This window comes from Scyliorhinus canicula, chromosome 6, assembly GCF_902713615.1.
Source record: "Scyliorhinus canicula chromosome 6, sScyCan1.1, whole genome shotgun sequence".
Lineage (NCBI taxonomy): Eukaryota > Metazoa > Chordata > Chondrichthyes > Carcharhiniformes > Scyliorhinidae > Scyliorhinus > Scyliorhinus canicula.
Window position 1 is genome coordinate 127,699,387 of NC_052151.1, and position 16,906 is coordinate 127,716,292.

A 16,906-nucleotide genomic window follows, 5' to 3' on the forward strand; every position below is an offset into this window, starting at 1 on the left:
TGGTGATTCTCCGACCCGTGGCAGGGTCGGAGAATACCAGCCATGGTCTATTCTCCTTAGTTATTGAATAATCTTAAACATTATAAATGGAGAATGTCTCTATACATTTTGCTGTACACAGCTTCCTCTGGTGTGAAATCAATATACCCCAGTGAAAATGGTCTCACATCAGCGAATAACTGACACACTCTTGTCAATTTCTCATTTTCCTTTGAACTAACAGAGCAACCAATTATTTAAACATATTGGGCACGATTCTCCGGAAATATTTCTGAGTGTGGCAGCGAGCTTCCTAGCGCTCGGCCCAGCGAGGCCGGCAACTCAATTCAACAATAATTGGTCCACTTAACGAGACCTCACGGGCTTTTCGCCACAAATAAAGGCTCGCCAGCTGATTTGCCGGGACTGTGCTTGCCAGCCCTCTGCTAACAAGGTTGAGCAATACTTAAGCTGCACTTGCTCAGCCAACCCCAGCCAGCTCGCAACAATGGCGCTGAGGAGACCAACCCCAAGATTCGGGGATAGTGACCTGGGTAGGCCCCTGGACGCGTGCAGGCCAGGTAGAATGCCCTGTCCGCCCGAGGATCCCGGGCTCTGAGCCACAAGGCAGCCAGTGCTGCCTGGGATGAGGCAGGCTCGAATAGCATGACCAAGTGGACTGGCCAGCAGTGCTGGAAGGTCAACGACCTACACCGGGCAGTACGAGCACACCCCCCCCCTCCCCCACCCCGCCCCCACTGAGACCCTTCCGCCCCCATGGGAGCATCCATCCTCCAAATCTCCCCCAGCCTCCCTCCCCCTCTCAACCTTGCCTTCACACCCTCTCTCCCACTGTGAATCGCGCGTGTGGTTAATGATGCCCCCTCTGTGTCTGCAGGAAAAGCTCTCCCTCAGTTGGCAGGAGAGGGCCCAGACCGGTGGAGGGGTGCCAGATCACCCACGCGGAGGCTGGCGGACCGGCTCCACCCGGGGGACATGTCAAACACGAGTATTGATTGCCTTACTGACTGATCCAGCCCTCCCACTGACCACATGTCCATTCTCCCGCAGGTCCTCCAGTCAACGGCGCTGGCCCATCCTGGGCAGCCCCCTCTCCTGACCCAAAGGCAGAACATCAGAGAATGCCACTGTGGTCGTGGAACAGCTGTCATCCCCACCCTCCAACAGCACAGATACACACACCTCGGTGGGACATGTTAATGGATTGGCCTCTGGGCCACAATCAGGTGAGCATCACACCGCTGATGATGCACATCAGTTGGAGGCAGGAACCATCAGGCGAGCCAATAGTCAGATATCTGCTGGATCCCAGGACCCAGCTGAGTCCCAGCCTGATGCTGAGCATGTGGAAGTGGGTTACCTGAAACTGATGGAGACGCGAGGCAGCAGCCAGGACATTCAGAGGGAGATGTCAGCGTCGTTCCAGCAGATTCAAAGCAGCTTGGAGGAGTGCCAGAGGCTCCAGGAACAGGAGATGGCGCAAGGAATGAGTGACACTGAGCCCAACACTGCTAGGGTGATGACCGCAGTAGAGAGCCTGGTGCATGACATCAGCACCAGTTGGTGACGGCCATGGCTGAGGGTCTCGGCAGAATGCCCGACTTGCACTCGGCCAACCTTGATGAGGTGCTGCGGAACATGTCCCGCTCTCAGATGGGAATGGCCGAGGCGTGGCAGAACTTGTCCCAGTTGTAGGTGGGCACTGCCAAGGTGCTGCAGAGCTTATCCCAGTCACTGAGGAGCATCGCTGAGGGTGTCGACACGATGGTGCGGACCATGGGGCACCGCCAGGGCTGGCAGAAACAGATGATGCAGGGGCGAGGTAAGCAGCCGGCTGCCTCCGCCTCTGATGTGCAATCCTGGGAAAACACTAAGACCTATTGGTAGAGCTAGGAGGGCCAGGCACGTTGAGGATCACTGAAGGCACCGGGGGAGGGGGTGGAGATTGAGGGCAGGGGTGGGGAGCGGGCACCATCGGGAGTGGGGTATTGTACAGCACATTAAATACCTTTTTGTAGAACCATTATGGTGTCTCTGTCACTTTCCTCCAGACATGTGGGCCCGGTACAGCACCTTAAATTGGATGAGGCTAAGCCTCGCACATGAAGAGGAAGAGTTGACTCTCTCCAAGGCATCCGCCCAAATCCCGTCCTCTATCTGCTCCCCAAGTTCCCCCTCCCATTTAGCCTTCAGCTCCTCCACTGACGACTCCTCCACCTCCTGCATTACCTTATAGATGTCAGACACCTTCCCCTCTCTGACCCACAACCCCGAAAGCACTCTGTCCATCATACTCCGCGAGGGCAGCAAAGGGAATCCCTCTACCTGTTGCCTAGCAAACGCCTTTACCTGCAAGTATCTGAACATGTTCCCTTGGGGAAGCCCAAAGTTATCTTCCAGTTCCCCCAGGCCTGCAAACCTCCCGCAATAAACAGGTCCCTCAATTTACTGATGCCCACCCTTTTATAGAATAGAACAGTACAGCACAGAACAGGCCCTTCGGCCCTCGATGTTGTGCCGCGCAATGATCACCCTACTCAAGCCAACGTATCAACCCTATACCAGTAAACCCCCCCCCCCCCCCCCCCCCCACATTAACCTTTATTTTTTAGGACACTAAGGGCAATTTAGCATGACCAATCCACCTAACCCGCACATCTTTGGACTGTGGGAGGAAACCGGAGTACCCGGAGGAAACCCACGCACACACGGGGAGGACGTGTCACCCCCTAAATCCCCCATCCTTGTTCCCCGGGATGAACCGATGATTTCCACCCAATGGAGCCTCCATCGAGCCCCCTATTTCGCCTCCGATGCCGTCTCCACTGTCCCCAGATTCTTAGGGTCGCCTCCACCACCGGGCTCGTGGTAAACCTCTTAGGGGAGAGCGGCAGCGGCGCTGTTACCATGGCACCCAGGCTCGTACCACTACATGACGCCATCTCCATTCTTTTCCATGCCGCCCCTCCCCTCTCCATCACCCATTTACGCACCATTGACACATTGGCCGCCCAATAGCGATTATTGGTTTCTAACTACACTACGGCGAGATCCTGGGCCGGAATTCTCTGACCCCCCCCCGCAGGGTCGGGGAATCGCCCGGGGCCGGTGTAAATCCCGCCCCCGCCGTGGCCGGATTCCTTCGCCACCTGGGAATCGGCGGCAGCGGGAAACACGCCCCGCCGATTGGTGTGCCCCCCGCGGCGATTCTCCGGCCCGCGATGGGTCGAAGCCCCGCCGCTGACAGGCTTCTCCCGCCGACATAGTTTTAACCATCTCTGGTGCCGGAGGGATTGGCGGTGCGAGCGGGCCCCCGGGGTCCTGGGGGGGGCGTGGGGCGATCTGACCCCGGGGGTGCCCCCATGGTGGCCTGGCCCGTGATCGGGTCCCACCGATTGGCGGGCGGGCTAGTGCCGTGGGAGCACTCTTTTTCTTCCGTCGCTGCCACGGCTTCCACCATGGCGGAAGCGGAAGAGACCCCCCCTACTGTGCATGCGCCGGTGGTGACGCAGCGGCCGCTGACGCAGTGGTGCATGCGCGGACCGGCGAAGGCCTTTCGGCCAGCCCCGACGGCGGGCGGCGTAGCGCCAAAGGCCGTTGGCGCCGATTTTGGCTTCATCGGCGTAGCGGAAACCACTCCGGCGCGGGCCTAGCCCCTAAAGGTGTGGAGAATTCCGCACCTTTCGGGGAGGCCCGACGCCGGAGTGGTTGGCGCCACTCCGCTATGCCGGGACCCCCCCGCCCCGCCGGGTAGGGGAGAACCCCGGCCCTGATTTCACCTATGGGAATGGTCCTGTTGCATCGCAAACTGTTTGGCGTCTGGCGTGGAAGTCATTGTTGGCCTCTCCCGCTATTCACCGCCCTTGTTACACTTGAGCGAGAGCGCAACGAAGCTGGAGAATCGCATATGACAGCTTACAAAAATTATTTCTTTTTTTTATCCTATCATCTTTATTTTTAAAAATAAATTTGGAGAACCCGATTCATTTTTCCCATTTTTCCCAATCAGGGGCAATTTAGCATGGCCAATCCACCGACCCTGCATACCTTTGGGCTGTGGGGGTGAAACCCATGCAGACACGGGGAGAACGTGCAGACTCGGCACAGACAGTGACCCAGGGCCGGGATTGAACCTGGGATCTCGGCGCCGTGAGGCAGCAGTGCCAACCATTGCGCCACTGTGCTGCCCCCACCCCCACAAAATTATTTCGCAGATTTTTGACATCACTGGATTGGACAGCATTTGTTTCCATCCAAACTTATCCTTGAGAAGTTGGTGGTGAGCTGTCTTGAACCGCTGCAATCAGTGTGGTGCAGGTACATCCACAGTAGTGTAGAGAGGGAGGCAGTTCCAGGTTTCTGACCCAATAACAGTGAAGGAATGATGATATAGTTCCAAGTCAATATGGTATATGGCCTGGAGAGGAACTTAACGGTGATAATGTTCCTGTCCATCTGCTGCCTTGTCCTTCTATGTGGTAGAAGTCGCGAGTTTAGAAGGTGCTGCCAAAGGAGTCGTGCTGAATGCATATACTTCTGGTTGGAGCTGTGCCAAATGCTGTTTTGGATAGATCATGAGTGCAGATGCTGGGTCTGTGCACTAAAAATATGTAGTTAGGCAGATTTTGGCATCAGGTAGAATGTAAGCTGATTTTACTCTTGTCATACCATTTTTGAACTCAACACTCCTGCATTTAACCGTATACAACTGAATATGCATTCAGCAGCAGTAAGTATTCCTCCCCTCACTAGCCTTATTTAAACGTAATCAGTAATGGGAAGTGTGCCTCTTCTAGTAGTTGTCCATATAGGTCCCCGCAGTTCCCCCTTTCTAGATTACCTGCGTCCAACAGTTCCTCTAACATTGAATGACTCGGGGTTCCGTGTGTATGATGTCATTTCCTTGCGGAGAAAGTTCTTTAACTGTAGGTGTCGCAGTTTGTTCCCGTTGGGTAGTTCTGCTTTTTCTGTCAGCTTCTCTAACGTCACTAGTCTGTCCTCCATATAGAAGTCCCTGACAGTCAATATCCCCCGGTCCCGTCTCCACCTCTTAAAGATGGCGTCCATCCTGCCTGCTGAACCTGAGCTTGCCGCAGATGGCCCCCATAGAGGACATTTCGGATAGGCCAAAGTGCTGTCTCATTTGATTCCAGATTCAAAGTGTGGCTACCACCACTGGGCTTGTTGAATGCTTGACTGGCGGGGATGGGAGTGTCGCTGTGATGAGGGCTCGGAGGGTCGTCCTTGTACAGGAGCTCTCCTCCATCCTCACCCATTCCATTTCTGATTCTTTCACCCACCCCTCATTCTTTCTGCTGTGTGCAGAACGTTATTTGATGAGTAGCAAACATGACAGCTTTTAGCTTGAAAGCAGCTTTGTGCTTCATTCCTTTTGTTGGAGGATTCATTCCTATTCGTCACTTACCATGCTTCTGTGGAATTTCTTAAATTTCTACACACATTTTCACTACACAGCCCGCATCATCTCCTTGATTCCCATATTAAACATAAACTTCGGAGGTAAAAAAACTGAGGCTGATTACTAATGTGAGGATAACATTTTGTAGTTGAAAAGGGGAGTTGACTTATACACTGAGTACAGGCAAAAGCATGATCTTTGGCACCAAAATATTGTCTTATAGACCAGACTGAGTTATATGTCACAATCTATGGCAATGTGAAACAAGTTATTTTTAATTCCAGCTTTTTATTTTAAGAGAGCCTTGATATTGAATAAACCTATACATAAGGTTCAGCTGTATGGTTTCCGGCTTCCAATGGCTGAAAAAGTGTTTAATTTTTTTATGGTGCAAACTTCAGCTGATTGATGCTGATCCAGTTGAAAAAGCCTGACGTTAACATTTGAATTTGAACTTCAGCGCTCTGAATGATATTTGAATACTTAGCATTGCTCAAGTATTTTGATGTTTTCCTTACTGCCATTTTTCTAATAAATCTCTTGGATCAATACATAGGGACAATTAATGTTTACCTTCTGCAAGGATGTTTAAACTCATGTCCTTAAAAGTGAAATACTCACTTTAAATCTCCCAGCAATTCTTTCTTCATCTGCAGAGCTGTCATCATCATCACCAATTTTGCCTCGATAGAGATTAAAAGTGTGCAGCCAGTCTTCAAAGTTTCCAAACTCATCTTCTAATTCCTTGTCATAAATCTGTTAATTGAAATAGAATAGTTAACCACAAAAGGTCTCATATGCAAGCCTTTTTTTCCTCAATTCACCCTTCCTTGTAAAAGGCTAATTGCTTTTCATGGGGTGTTCTAAAGTTTCCAATAGTCCTGCCTGTAATATGAGATGCTTGAGGGATGTGCATAATTGGGGCAGCAGGGTAGCATGGTGGTTAGCATAAATGCTTCACAACTCCAGGGTCCCAGGTTCGATTCCCGGCTGGGTCACTGTCTGTGTGGAGTCTGCACGTCTCCCCCTGTGTGCGTGGGTTTCCTCCGGGTGCTCCGGTTTCCTCCCACAGTCCAAAGATGTGCGGGTTAGGTGGATTGGCCATGCTAAATTGCCCGTAGTGTCCTAATAAAAGTAAGGTTAAGGGGGATGTTGTTGGGTTACGGGTATAGGGTGGATACGTGGGTTTGAGTAGGGTGATCATGGCTCGGCACAACATTGAGGGCTGAAGGGCCTGTTCTGTGCTGTACTGTTCTATGTTCTAATACCTAATAGGCTACTCATTATTTGTATACCATTGATGTGTGTTGATATTTTTGAGAATTCAGTATTCAGGAGTTATTTACCTTTTCATTCAAATGAGTTTAAAAGTTCCATTAAAATAACTGCACAATATTTCAGCAACTTTTGCCCTGGGGTGCTTACACACAGAATGAGAAATCCTGTATTACACTGCTGTGTGTTGGAAACATTATCTTCCATGTTAATAGCTCTAGAAATGCAACTGGGTACCTTTAGGTCACTTTGACAGACAAAATGGCCCATTTTAGTTTGAAGTGCATGTTGGGCAATTGGCAGTTGGAGAGGGCCGAACTAAAGTAGCCATGAACAGACTATTCTAAAAAGTCCTGTTATTTATCCATAGGAACATCACAAATGTGTCCAATCCTGTCATTACTACTGGAACCATCCAGTCGTGGAAATTCAGGTTTCTTAGCCTAAGGGTACAGAGGACATTTATAAAACTTCGACTATCCTGGCTGAAATCTACCAGCTATGCTTTAAGTGCAAACCAAATCTAGATTCTCTCTGGTATTCATGGTTTAGTTCAATACTGCATTTAACAGTTCGGCTATTGATTAATAACAGATCAGATAGAGTCGGATTCATTCATTCATTTCTCGCAGAATACAGTAACTGTATGTGCAACTTCATTCAATCATTCAAAATCATTCATTCAAAATTTTCAGAGCAACAACTTGAACAGAGCATATTACAATAACCTTTTACACCCACTTACCTGTAATTCATCAATTTTAATCTTCTCCTTCTTTTCAATCACTTCAAGCTGCTTTTTCTTCTTCTCTTTCTCCTGTGCTTTGGCCTTGTCTTTACTCTTGGACTGCTTTGTGCCTTTCATAGGAGAGTCATCAATTTTGAGATCTGAATGTAGAGGAGGGAGGGTGGACACAAAACACTCAAACATGAAAGGCATGAAAGTTGACACCTTGGTGTTTTCTAGACTAGGAAGGAAACCACCATGTAGGGAGCTACATTCTAAAGTAAGCTACCAACCCTAAAAGGGCAAACAGACCACAATGGAAAACTACTGATTCTAAAAGGACAAACAGACTATAATGATATGGAATATTCAAGGAACAAACAAACCGTAGAGGGAACAATGAGACTCTGAAGAGGCTGGGAATTCTGCAACAACTAATTCACCTCCTAATTCCCTATCTACAAAGCACAAGTCAGGAGTGTGATAGAATACCGTACTTGCCTGGATGAGGGCAACTCTAAGTCTTATCAAGCTTAACATCCATCAGCACAAAACAGCCCACTTGATTGGCATCCCATCCACCACCTGAAACATTCACTCTCTCCACCACTGATGCACAGTGGCAACAGTGTATGACATCTGCACGATGCATTACTGCAACTCACCAAGGTTCCTTCAATAACACCTTCCAAATCTGTGATCGTGACTAACGAAAACAAACAACAGCATGGAAACACCACCACTTCAAATTCCCCTCCAAGAAAAACATCATGCTGATTTGGAGATCTTCCCTGTCACTGGGTCAAAATCCTGGAACTCCCTTCCTGACAGTCCTGTGGATGCACATCAGATTACCTAATGTAGTTCAAGAAAGTGGCTCACCATCATCTTCTCAAGGACAATTAAGGATAAATCAGAAATAGCCTTGCCAAGTGACGCATAAAAAAACAGCAAAGGAATGCCTAAAATAATCCAAATCAATGCCTTAGTTATCTTTTACAGGTCCATATGACCAAAAAGCTGGGCAGTTTTCACCAATTTCCTTTTGAGCTGGGGTCTCAAAGAGAAGCCTACTGTCAGTGGCAGTAAGAATTGCTCTCAATACCTCCCTCTAGATCTGGCCTCTTCTCTAGACACACAAACACAACTTAAGCCTTCGTATCACTTTTTCCCTGTATGCTCTGATCTCTGAGATAACACTTCAGTCTTGTTAGTGCCAACTTTCATGATGGCTCAGTGATGAGATGAGTGACAGATTCTGTCATGATGAAAATGGGTGGAGAATGGGCAAAGCAAAGCACTCACAATAAGCAGAAGTTTAGAATTTTCAACAGTAGATGAGATCTACAAGCAGTCCAAACACATTGTTGAACATTAAAAAAACACATGGATGATCCTTATCAATATATCCTATAAGTTCCTCTGTTAAAAATCCTATCACATCCAAAGAGGATTCTTATAAATGTGAGCACAATTTCAAAGACACACAGGAAAACAAAGTTAGAATTCCACAGGATTTTTATAATGTCCAATATAAGACAACGTAAACTTATAGGATGTTGTTGTAAGGGACAAAAAATGCAACAACAGGAATAAATGCTATTTACACAATCCCAGCCATAACATACCCTTAACTGGTAACTTGGTTCCACCCATAACACACATCCATCCATTAACACATTCCCAGCCCTTAACATTGTGCTCCCAGCCCTCAGCATGTTCCCAGCACTTAGCACACTCCTGACCCTAACATCCTGCTCCGAGCCCTGAGCAAGTTCAAAACCCTTAGCCTGTTCCTGAATCTTAATTTTCCGCTCCCAGACCTTAGCAAGCTCAAAGCCTTTAGCCTGTTCTTGAACCTTAACTTCCTACTCCCAGCCCTTAGCAAGCTGAAAGTCTTTAGCCTGTTCCTGAACCTTAACTTCCCACTCCCAGCCCTTAGCAAGCTGAAAGTCTTTAGCCTGTTCCTGAACCTTAACTTCCCACTCCTAGCCCTTAGCAAGCTCAAAGCCTTTAGCCTGTTCCTGAACCTTAACTTCCCACTCCCAGCCCTTAGCAAGCTCAAAGCCCTTAGCCTGTTCCTGAATCTTAACATCCTGCTCCCAGCCCTCAGCAAGCTCAAAGCCATTAATCTGCTCCTGAATCTTAACGTCCTGCTCCCAGCCCTCATCATGCTCTCGGCCCTTGGCATGCTCCCTATTAACATTGCATTTCTAGATGACATTATATTTTCAGTGAAATAACATGCATATGTCACACATATATATGTCTGGGATAGCCAGTCTGTAGTTCACTCCTTTGTTCAATTTCCATGAAGTGTGAGTGTAAACCTTTCCAGACCTAGTTTACCCTCCGCTGCTATCTCCATGTCCTCCTTCTCCTCTGCCTCAGCTGCAGCTGCTTCCTGCTGTCGGATACGCTAAAACAGAATTTGCAAATCACACTCTGAATTTGAAGAAATGCACAACTATTGAAAGCATAAAAGTTCTTTTTTTTTGTCTTTCTCATTTTGTGGTTATATGATGGGGGTTGGGGAGGGGTAGGATGTAAACTCTGGTTAAAACATTGGATACACGTCCATTGCCGCCTCCCTTAATGGATGGAGTGCGAAAAAAACCTAAAACTGTACCCCTGTGGACTGGTGCCCAATCTCAGTCATTCTGTAATGGGGAAGCACAGAAAGGAGATTCCTACAGGGAGGAACACATAGCGAACAGTCACTTGGGTTGCTTTAGAATGCTGCTTTCAGCAGCCTGTCATAGAGAACCTATACTGAAGAGTGGGGAACAGTTTGGCCATCTTTCTTTGGTCAAAAATGGTGCAACATGAACAAAAGAAGTTACCAGTTACATCTAATGACACAAAATTCTATCTAGATTTGAAACACAGACATTCTGCAAGGTCCTATTACTTTCATTCTTGCCACAAAGGCGTCAGTGAGGAGGTCAACCTGTTGTTGGGACGAGGCTGTTGAATCTCGTGAGAGGCCTCTCTTGAGATTTGCGATGCTTAAAACTCCCCACGAGATTTAATGCAGTCTCACGAGACATTGCAATCTGGGATCTTGCCCTCACTGGTCGCGACCCAGATTAGCATAATGGCTAATTTAAATATGCATTTGCAGGATCCTCCCAGTGCCCGGGACCTAATGGGTGCACCTGGGAGACTATGCCAGGATGTCTTTAGTACTGGTTTCCACAAACGTAGACCTGTCATAATGGCACCTGGGGTGGGGGGGGGGGGGGGGGGGGGGGGGGGGTCTCCTGGGCCATTAGAGACCTCTGGGTGGTAAGGGACAGGGCAGATAGGGCAGAATGGCACTGCCAACCTGGATCCCTGTCAGTGCCACCCTGGCACTACCCGGGTGCTCGGGTGGCACTGTCAGGATGTCAGGATGGCACTGCCAGGGTGCTTTGATGCCAGGTTGGAAGTGCCGGAGATCTTTTAGGTAAGATATTTAACCAGGGTTCTATCAGCTTGTTTAGGTGAGATCCCAAGGCACTATTTGAAGAAGAGCAGAGTGTGGAAGGTAGATTTCTATCTGCATTATGGTTGGACCCTGATTAGCATTAAATGTGTTTCCTAACTGAGCCATGCACTTCAGCTGTCATACTTCCTAGTTCCCAAAAGTAAGTAATAATTATACTTTAGACTCAGAATACTGGAGCTTCATTGGGTATATTTTTTCAGCTCTCCATATGGCTGCAGGGTAGACTGATACATTTGTCCCTCAGCAGCTGTGACACTGAATGTGCATCCTGGGTTATATATTTGCATAGCAATTAGTTTCTAGCTCATTACGAATGGTACAACAAAATAACAAAGATTGTGCATATGGGAACACTCGGCTGGGCACCAGTGTATTGTCCTGAGCAATGAAGTTCTGGTGTAATACGTTACATGACTGACATATGAATATATTCTCAAATTTGCTTCTCACATCACATTGTACAATAATCCAACGGACAAACTTCTAAATCAGTGCATACCTCCATGAGAGTTTCAATGGAGGCAAAATATTTTGACCACCAGTCCAGCATGCTTTCATCAGGCTCCTCCTCTTCTATTTCCTCCCCTTTCTTTTTCTTCTTCTTTTTTGCTTTCTCATCCTCATTCTAGAGACAAGGAAGACATGGTGTAAGAAAAAGTCACAATCAGCTGGAGCAATGGACGTTTGCCATTGTGTCAATTCTCTGGTTTTCGGTGGTCATTCGTGCTGAGGTACAATTACCTGATGGTATGGATTTAAATCCCTGTTTTAACCACTTCGGCTGCCATTTCATTTACAGCACAAAATTTAGTGAATTTTTATTCACTGAAATATTTCGTACAAAATAAAACCTGCCCAGCAAAAGATTTAGAAAATTGGTTGAATCATGATGAGTTTGATATCTATTTTTTGTAAATCCATTTCTAAATTTGAAATACATATTCTGATTGCATACTGGGCCCAGGGTGCCCAGGCAGCATTGCCAGAGTGCCAAGCTCTGAGCACCCTGGAGAGCTGGAAGAGAGAGGTTGATTGTGCATGATCATACTGTTATTCATCTGTTGCTTTGTACATAGTTGACCCAGAGTTAGTTAATAAATTGTTTATAGCTTGAGCTACAAGTGTTCTTGTAATACAAATCAGGCCATACGACAAGAACATTACATGGCACCAGGGTTGGGTGGTATTAAACACTGAGAAAGAAACTATCAACCTGCCACGAGGACCACAGAGATTTGAAGATTTGGCAAACTGCCAGAATTAACGGCAATTGTTGAAGCCACCAATGAGTCTCAGATGGTAATGTGGACAGCAACTGCCGTGTGTTTAGACAATAATTGAATCTGTTTCTTAGTGCAATAAATTTAGGAGATCAACCAGATTCACTTCAGGTAGCGATGCTCCAAACAGCGGCAGGGCCCGAAGCAATTACTGTGTCTGGCAACTAAAGCTAGAGAAACAAAGTACAAAGTACTGCACTTTTAAAACGCCATTTGGATGGTGTTGCTTTCTGAGAATGTCATTTGGCATAATTTTGGCATCAGAAAATTTTCACCGTGCCATGGAGCACATAATTGAAGGCTTCGAGGGTGTATGTGTGCACGATATCATCATTTGGGGCTCAACCATAGAAGAGCACAATACGAGGTTGTTTAAACTTCTAACGGGTGTCAGGAGAAATGGGCTGGAGCTCAACAAGCAAAAGTGCCAATTTGGAGTAACTGAGGTCACCTTCCTAGGTGACAAGCTCTCATCACATGGCATTGAACCTGACTAGGACAACATCCAAGCAATTCTCAACATGCCAAAACCACACAACCAGAAAGCCATCTTAAGAGTGATGGGTATGATCAATTTTATAGGGACATTATTCCAAACCTGTCAGCAAAAACAACACAAGACAACGGACTTCACTTGGACTGAGCAACAAGAGCAAGAGTGGAGGAAGCTCAAGACTTCACTAGCCACCACGCCAGTTCTCACATTTTCTTGACCCATCTAAGCCGATTAAAGTGATGCCTTGAAAGATGTTCTAAGAGAAGTTCTTCTGCAACTCGAGCATGGTGATTAGAAACCAGTCGCATATGCATCATGATCCATGATGAGAACAGAACAGAGGTACCCTCAAATTGAAAAAGAATGGCTCGGTTTAGTTGTAGGCATGGCAGCAGAGCGCAGGGCAGGACGAGCGGAGGCCCGGACCAAAGCAGTGACCGAGCCAGCAGGAACGACCGACGACTCCCCCCCACTCCCCAAACCCGGCAGGAGAGCGCAGGGTAGGACGAGCAGCGAGCGGCGGCCCGGACCAAGGCAGGGACCAAAGCGGGGACTCAGCCAGCACCAGGTACTGACCGACCACCCCCCCCCCCCCCCCCCCCCCCCCCGCAGCGGCGACCACCACGAGGCAGGGACAAAGAGGGACTCCCGGCCAGAAGACTCTCTCTCTCGACCCTGGGTGGGTGAGGGAAATACAACATTTTGAAAAGAAAACTTTTAAAGAGAAATAAACTTTTTCACTTTTTTTTTCGAAAAACAAATTATCTTGAAAGAATTTTATTTAAAAAAAGTGTAAAGGAGAGAAGGGAGGGGAAAAGAAAAAGGGGGGAAAAAGGGGGAAAAGAAAGGGAAAAGAAAAAGGGGGGGAGAAAAAAATGCCAGAAGGGAGCCAATGCAGAGGGAGAAGGGGCTCCAAAAGCAGGCGGGGCAATGTGCGAGCCTGTTCAGACGAGCTAATCAGCGCATGAAGCGGCAGAACGGAAGATTTGCCGCAACAAAAAGAACTGGGCAGACAGGAGTATTTTCCCCCTGGGCCAGAGGGGAACTGGAACTGGAAGGCAGCCTTTGCCGAGGCGCTGAGGGAGCATCAGCAGGTAAACAAAGCAGAGGCTAGGGCAGACATGGAGGCCGCAGTACAGACAGCAATGGACAAGGCCCTGGCGGAGGTGCAGCACGCCCTGGGCAGAGCAGAGGAGAAACAGGAAGCCCAAGAGGCGACCATTAAGGAGCTGGAGAAAGCAGCGACTGACATGAGCGACCGGGTCACGGCCCTGGAGAGGGAGGTGACGAGACTGGGCACAACACAGGGGAGCCTGAAGGGCAGAGTGGATGATCAGGAAAACCGCTCAAGAAGGCAAAATGTTAGGATAGTGGGCCTACCAGAGGGAATTGAGGGTAGAAACCCCACGGCATACATGGCCGAGATGCTGGGCAACATAGTGGGGAGGAAAACTTTCCCAAACCTACCAGAAATGGACATAGCATGCTGGTCGTTGCGCCCGAAGCCCAAGGCAGGGGATCATCCGAGGGCTGTTATAGCTAAACTGCACCGGTACCAAGATAGGGAAACAATCCTACGCTGGGCCAGGAAAAATACAGCCGGCAAATGGGAAGGACGCTTCATTAGAATTTACGAATGAAACTTTGGGTCACATACCAAGAAAGAGAATACTTCTTCACAGCCCCCGCCGAAGCAAACAAGTTTGTCGAAGAACATGGGCTGGAAAACCAGCAGCTAGGGTAGAAATAAGGGGCCCCTGGCAAGGGGCAACAACACGCCGACCGGGGGGAAGGGGGGGGGGGGGAATGGGAGGGGTGAGGCAACGCCACGGCAGATATCCCTGACACAGCGACGTACCGACTAATCCTGGGGGCGGACTTCATCTGTGTACAGGATCCAACGACAGACAGATCAAAGCCCAAAATGGGGAAAACCTCAAACATGGCAAGGGAACTCAGTCACTTTATGGAACAGATGGGAGTGGTGGACCCCTGGAGGTTCGCCCACCCAGGGGAGAAGGAATTCTCCTTCTTTTCTCCAGTACACAACATATACACCAGAATTGACTTCTTTGTGGTGGGGAAAACGGTGATCCGGGGGTAGACAAAGTGGAATACTCCGCAATTGGGATATCAGACCATGCCCCATATTACATGGTCGTGAGGCTGGAGGCGGGCAGGGCCCAACGCCCCCATGGAGGTTGGTCATTGCCCTAGTAGCTGACAAGGCCTTCAACGAAAAGATATCATGGGCCATAGCAGAGTACACGGAGAACAACCAGAATGGGGAGGTCTCATCCTCCAGGTTCTGGGAAGCGCTAAAGACTGTACTAAGAGGGAAATCATCGATTTCAATGCACGAAGAGATAGGGAGGAAAGGGTGGCTAGGCAGCAGCTGGTCGATTCCTTACTGGAGGTATACCGTAAATACTCCGAGGCCCCGACCGTAGAGCTCCTGGCAGAGAGAAAAGAGCTACAAAGGAACTTTGATCTTCTCTCCACCAGGAAAGCAGTGCACCAACTCTGCCAGGCACGTGGGACCCTATACGAACACGGAGACAAAGCCAGCCGCCTGTTGGCACACCAGCTGAGAAAGCAGGCAGCCACCAGAGAAATTGCGCAAATCAGGGGTACCAGAGGCACGTTGGAAACAGAACCAGAACAGATCAACAAAACCTTCAAGGCCTTCTACCAAGACCTGTACACCTCAGAGCCCCAAAAGGGGAAGGCTGGGATGAACCGGTTCCTTGATGGACTGGACATTCCAGTCGTGGGGAGGGCAGAGAACGGGGCCTGGAAGCACCACTAGCACTGGGAGAGATCATGGAGAGCATTAGCTCCATGCAGGCGGGTAAGGCGCCGGGACCAGATGGGTTCCCGGCGGACTTCTATAAAACATTTGCGACAGCACTGGCCCCGCACCTGCGGGAGATGTTCACAGACTCGCTAGCTAGGGGCACACTGCCACCCACGTTAGCACAGGCCTCAATCTCGCTGATACCTAAGAAAGACAAAGACCCAACGGGATGTGGGTCATACAGACCCATCTCACTGCTGAATGCAGACGCCAAAATACTGGCCAAGATTCTAGCCAAAAGGCTAGAAGACTGTGTACCAGAGGTGGTCGCAGAGGACCAGACGAACTTTGTCAAAGGTAGACAGCTTACCTCGAAAATCAGGCGCCTGCTGAACGTAATAATGACCCCCTCCGGGGAGAGAACACCAGAGGTGATCATCTCCCTAGACGCAGAAAAGGCCTTCGACAGAGTCAAATGGAAATACCTCATAGAGGTAATGGAGCGGTTCGGGCATGGAACACGGTTCACCTCCTGGGTAAAGCTCCTATATAACGCTCCCATGGTGACTGTACGGACCAACAACACCAACCCCGATACTTCCAGCTGCACAGGGGCACCAGACAAGGATGCCCACTGACCCCGCTGCTGTTCACTCTCGCGATTGAGCCACTAGCGATAGCGCTCAGAGCAGGAAAATGCTGGAGGGGGATCTGAAGGGGCGGCAGAGAACACAGAGTCTCATTCTATGCAGATGACCTGCTCCTCTACATCTCGGACCCACAAAGCAGCATGGACGGAATCATCGCGCTCCTGAAAGAGTTTGCACCTTCTCGGGCTACAAACCCAACATGAGCAAAACCGAGATCTTCCCGGTACACCGACAAGTAGGGGGGGGGGGGGGGGGGGGGAGCACTAACGGGACTGCCGTTTAAACAAGCCCGACACAAATTCCGCTACCTGGGGAGCCAAATAGCCCATGACTGGAAAGGGATCCACAAATGGAACCTCACCAGTCTGACGGAGGAAGTAAAAAAGGACCTGCAAAGATGGAACACACTCCCACTCTCCCTCGCGGGGAGAGTCCAGACGATCAAAATGAATGTACTGCCCAGGTACCTCTTCCTACTTAGATCCATTCCGATCTACATCCCCAAGGCCTTTTTCAAAGCACTGGACAAACTAATCATGGCGAAGGTCTTACAAAAAACAAAATCCAGGGGGGGGTTAGCTCTCCAAAACCTACAATTCTCCTACAGGGCAGCGACGGCTGAGCGAATAAGGGGATAGATCCAGGAGCCAGAAGCCAAGTGGGTGCGCACAAAGAGGCCTCCTGCATGAGGACCTCCCTCCGGGCCCTCGCCACGGCAGCACTCCCATCCCCACCCAAAAAACTCTCCAGTAGCCCGGTGGTGATAGCCACC

The 16,906-nt window shown here is 49.1% G+C and overlaps 1 protein-coding gene across 13 annotated transcripts in view; it reads right to left on the reverse strand.

Moving 5' to 3' along the window:
• The window catches only part of otofa (otoferlin a), a 500,940-nt gene that overhangs the window by 76,617 nt on the left and 407,417 nt on the right, over positions 1-16,906 (reverse strand). For 10 of the 13 annotated variants that reach the window (XM_038800135.1, XM_038800124.1, XM_038800129.1 and 7 more), the window contains 4 exons: positions 11,411-11,536; positions 9,762-9,840; positions 7,440-7,582; positions 6,041-6,175 (listed from right to left, as the gene is read on the reverse strand). In XM_038800135.1, coding sequence (XP_038656063.1) covers positions 6,041-6,175; positions 7,440-7,582; positions 9,762-9,840; positions 11,411-11,536 — 483 coding nt within the window. The remainder of the gene's footprint in view (positions 1-6,040; positions 6,176-7,439; positions 7,583-9,761; positions 9,841-11,410; positions 11,537-16,906) is intronic. The other 3 variants (XM_038800130.1, XM_038800125.1, XM_038800131.1) reach the window with 1 other exon arrangement.